Genomic DNA, 4,045 nt, shown 5'->3' with positions numbered 1-4,045 from the left:
TGAGTTCATGAATGTGGCCTGTAGTGTATACAGGTATCATTGCTCAGAACTTTTGCACTAATCTCACAGTTTTTCCCATTCAGGCAACTTCTTTCTCTCTCTCTCTCTCTCTCTCTCTCTCTCTCTCTCTCTCTCAGCAGCCAACCCTAACCTGTGATCCCTCTTAGGAGCAATTAAGATAAACCTCTAATTCATCTGCGTTATCCCGACCTGTCTTTCTCAGTCTCTCATTCACTTGACCTCCACTCCTCCCTCCCTTCAACACCCCCCATCCTCCTTCAGTGACAGAAGCAAGGAGAGCATTGAGTCATGACATCATAATTCACCAGCTCCTGTTTTCACGGTTAAATCAATATCAGTGTGTCCGAGTCAAGGTTGGAGGCCGGCCTTCACAGCTCAGCTCTTCCTACTTCTTTCTCATAGAAAATCATATAAATTGTCCCTAAAATAATTAAGCCTTCAGATCTGTCGCTGGCCTATATTTTTTACCGGCTTCTGTCTGATAAACAGCACTGCCAGGGACTCAAGGTAATGCCGAGAATAGAGCCGGGCTCTGATTCCTTGTCTGTCTCTGCCCCTCTCTGCCTTTTCCCTCCTCTCTCACAATTAATAACATACTCTGGTCAATGAACCAGATCTGGTGACCATGGCTTTATTTCACCTTTGATGATGCCAGACACATTGTGCCATCACGCTGAGTCACATCTTGTGTTTTAATGAAAACTTGTTTTAACTTTCACATGTGAGCAAAATATATGTAAAATGCTTTATATTATTGTCTGAAGCGGTTTTTTTTGCTAAATGTCATTGTTTTTTGTAGCAAAGTGGTGTGTCTTGAATATGTGAGAGCCCTGAAAAGTGTGTGTGTGTGTGTGTGTGTGTGTGTGTGTGTGTGTGTGTGTGTGTGTGTGTGTGTGTGTGTGTGTGTGTGTGTGAGAGAGAGAGAGAGAGAGAGAGAGAGAAGAGGAGGTGGAGAAAGAGGAGGTGCCTGATCCTGGGGAGGCGGATTATGCAGAGTCTGAACGGGCTCTCACAGCGCGGGGACGCACAGGAGCTAATATAAACGTGCTCGGGGCTATCAGGGGCTAAGAAAACAGCGCTACTTCTGTCACTGACCTCCGGCGCTTCAAAGAGACGGCGGGACGCTCTGAGCTCCGGCCCATGTAGAGCGGCCATGGCCGCGCTGGAGGGCTGCCGCTGTCGGGGTGCGAGCGGACGAAACAACAACAACAGCAGCAGCAGCAGCAGCAGCAGCATCCTCTACAGCATTCTGAAGAGTGACAGCCTAGCGAGCGCCGAGGAGCACCAACACCACCAACACCACCAACATCCCCAACAACAAACATTGCAACACTTGCTGCACAAGACCTCCTCCACCGGCGCCGCCAACGCCGCCTCCTCCTCCTCCTCCTCCGCCGCCGCCGCCGCCCCCTCCTCGCTGCAGGAGCTCCGGCAGCAGGCTTGCTCCTGCGGCTCCACGCGGCGCCGGGGCATCCTCCGCTCCCCGCAGGTGACGTGCAAAGCCGCCTCGGCGGTCCTGGTGAAGACGCTGCGGTTCGTGAAAAACGTGCCCTGTTTCCGCGAGCTGCCGGAGGACGACCAGCTGACGTTGATCCGGAGCTGCTGGGCGCCTCTGCTCGTGCTGGGACTCGCGCAGGACCGGGTGGACTTTGAGACCACGGAGACGGTGGAGCCCAGCATGCTGCAGCGCATCCTCACGGGTTTACCGGACCGGCAGAGCGAGCTGCCGGCCGGCCAGAGCAGAGGGGCAGCCGGGGTCTCTGTCGCGGATATCGACGCTATCAAATCTTTCCTGAAGAAGTGCTGGAGTGTAGACATCAGTACGAAGGAGTACGCGTACCTGAAAGGAGCCGTGCTGTTCAACCCAGGTAGGTGGTTCACACCTGTGCGTCAAAGTTATTCTACTCAGGCTGGCTTTAGAACAGGCAGTTGTTTTCGCTTTTATTGATTAGCTTTAATATTTGATATATTCGTTTATTTGGATATTAGATTGGCTATAGTGAAGAAGCGTATTAAGTGACAATCGTGTATCCCAACAACAACATTAGTATCATGGTAATAGGATATGAAAGGTGCCATTAATCCTCCTAAAATAATCTAGGTAAACTGTTTGACAGATTTGAGTAACAAACTTGCTGACTGCTCTAATATTTATAGCATAGTCTGTTTTTGAAACCATTCTGAACTTGTTTCTTTCCACTCATCCCACTCTCATCTCCTTGACCATGTCTCTCTCTCTCTCTCTCTCTCTCTCTCTCTCTCTCTCTCTCTCTCTCTCTCCCCCCCCCCCCCCAGATGTGGAGGGTTTGCGCTGTCTCCACTACATCCAGTCTCTGCGGCGGGAGGCGCACCAGGCTCTGAACGAGCACGTGAGGCTGATCCACCGCGAGGACACGACGCGGTTCGCCAAGCTGCTGATCGCTCTGTCCATGCTGAGGGCCCTCAGCCCGCCGGTGGTCGCGCAGCTCTTCTTCAGACCCGTTATAGGGACCGTCAGCATCGAGGAGGTGCTCATGGAGATGTTCTACGGGAAGTAGGTCCGTTCAGATGGACTGGCGGATGGAGAGGATTTTAGGGACTGAATTTAAAACCCCCTGTTTTGTAGGAGATCTTCGAGGACTGTGAAATGACGTGTGTGTGTGTGTGTGTGTGTGTGTGTGTGTGTGTGTGTGTGTGTGTGTGTGTGTGTGTGTGTGTGTGTGTGTGTGTGTGTGTGTGTGTGTGTGTGTGTGTGTGTGTGTGTGTGTGTGTGTGTGTTTGTGTGTGTGTGTGTGTGTGTGTGTGTGTGTGTGTGTGAGAAAGGAAGACAGTGTTTTGAAGGATGTTGTATAAGAGGAAAAATACAAAGCAGCTGCTGGAATTCATAACTTAATTGTTTTTATATAAACTATTTTTCTATAATAAAAAAAAAAACTCTCTGAACTTATGTTTACTGTTGTTGTCTCTCTCTCTCTCTCTCTGTGTTTATGTGTGTGATATCAGCTCTGTCATCACTGACACACTTTTCACTGGGACAAATGTGAAATCAGTCCTAGACAGAATCTTAAGGAGATAATGTGTAGCAGTGATACCTATTGTGTCTTCAGAAATCTGACGTCACCTTGAAGAATCTGAGTCGCACTCAACGCCTGTTCACATTCGTTATTGATGAAGGTTCATCATGTCAACTACATACTAAGATGCTACTGCAGTTAAGTTACTCACACCGGCTGTTCACTGTCCAGCGGGTAAAGTGGAAGGTTCTTACAGTGGCCTGTTGACTTCTAAATATTGGTGAAATTCCATGTTAGACCACCAGAGTGCAACAGTACACCACACATGCATCAGCCTCCCCATCCACCAACACACACTGACAGAAATGGTGAAGCAAAAGAGCCTCAGGTAATTTTCAAACTGTCTCTCCAACTCTGACCACTACACTATGGAAATGTGTGGATGCATGCCCCTGGCATAAAGCTTCTAGAGGAAGGATAGAGGACTGGCTCGCTAGGGAAAAAAAGTATCGTAGAGACTGCACACAAAGGCAAAGACAGATACTTTGGGGCATCAACATATAGCATTAGGTTTTCATTAATTCTGTAGAGATCTAAGTGGTGAAACACTGTACAAAAATGGGGTAAATATTTCCTGCTGCTAAAAGTGTCACCAAATTATGTAATGAGTCCCTGGAGCCTCCAGCTTCCAGTCTACTTAGTCACTGTTCAAAGGCCAGATGGTCTGTACCTGTGCTCAGTCCCTGCAGTTTTGGCCCACTCTGACGGAATAATCTGTCCAGAAGGTCGCCTTTTAACACTTTGGATTTTACCCTCACCCAGGTAAAGGAAAGGAGGTGAAAATAAGTTAGAAAGAGACAGACATACATCCTTTATCAGTCAGACATCTAGAACATCAAATCAGCTCCTGTACCTGGGTAGACCTTAAAAAAAGCAGCATTGCCTTCATCGCTGTGCAACGGCATATGGAAACTGACTGGGTGTGAGTAGAGGAGTTTGAGAGTGAAGGGCGGGAGGTGGGATATTGTTCA

General features: G+C 48.7%; 1 protein-coding gene across 1 annotated transcript; it reads left to right on the top strand.

The window, feature by feature from the left end:
* The first annotated feature begins 1,010 nt into the window (after positions 1-1,010).
* nr0b1 (nuclear receptor subfamily 0, group B, member 1) lies at positions 1,011-2,933 on the top strand. The gene is made up of 2 exons (XM_054615062.1): positions 1,011-1,889; positions 2,317-2,933. Exons 1-2 carry the CDS (start codon positions 1,175-1,177, stop codon positions 2,556-2,558), a joined length of 957 nt encoding a protein of 318 aa, XP_054471037.1. The 5' UTR covers positions 1,011-1,174; the 3' UTR covers positions 2,559-2,933.
* Positions 2,934-4,045: the final 1,112 nt, after the last annotated feature.

The sequence above is a fragment of the Anoplopoma fimbria genome, chromosome 16 (assembly GCF_027596085.1).
Source record: "Anoplopoma fimbria isolate UVic2021 breed Golden Eagle Sablefish chromosome 16, Afim_UVic_2022, whole genome shotgun sequence".
NCBI classification, from domain to species: Eukaryota; Metazoa; Chordata; class Actinopteri; order Perciformes; family Anoplopomatidae; genus Anoplopoma; species Anoplopoma fimbria.
This window is presented reverse-complemented; position numbering and strand designations above follow the sequence as displayed.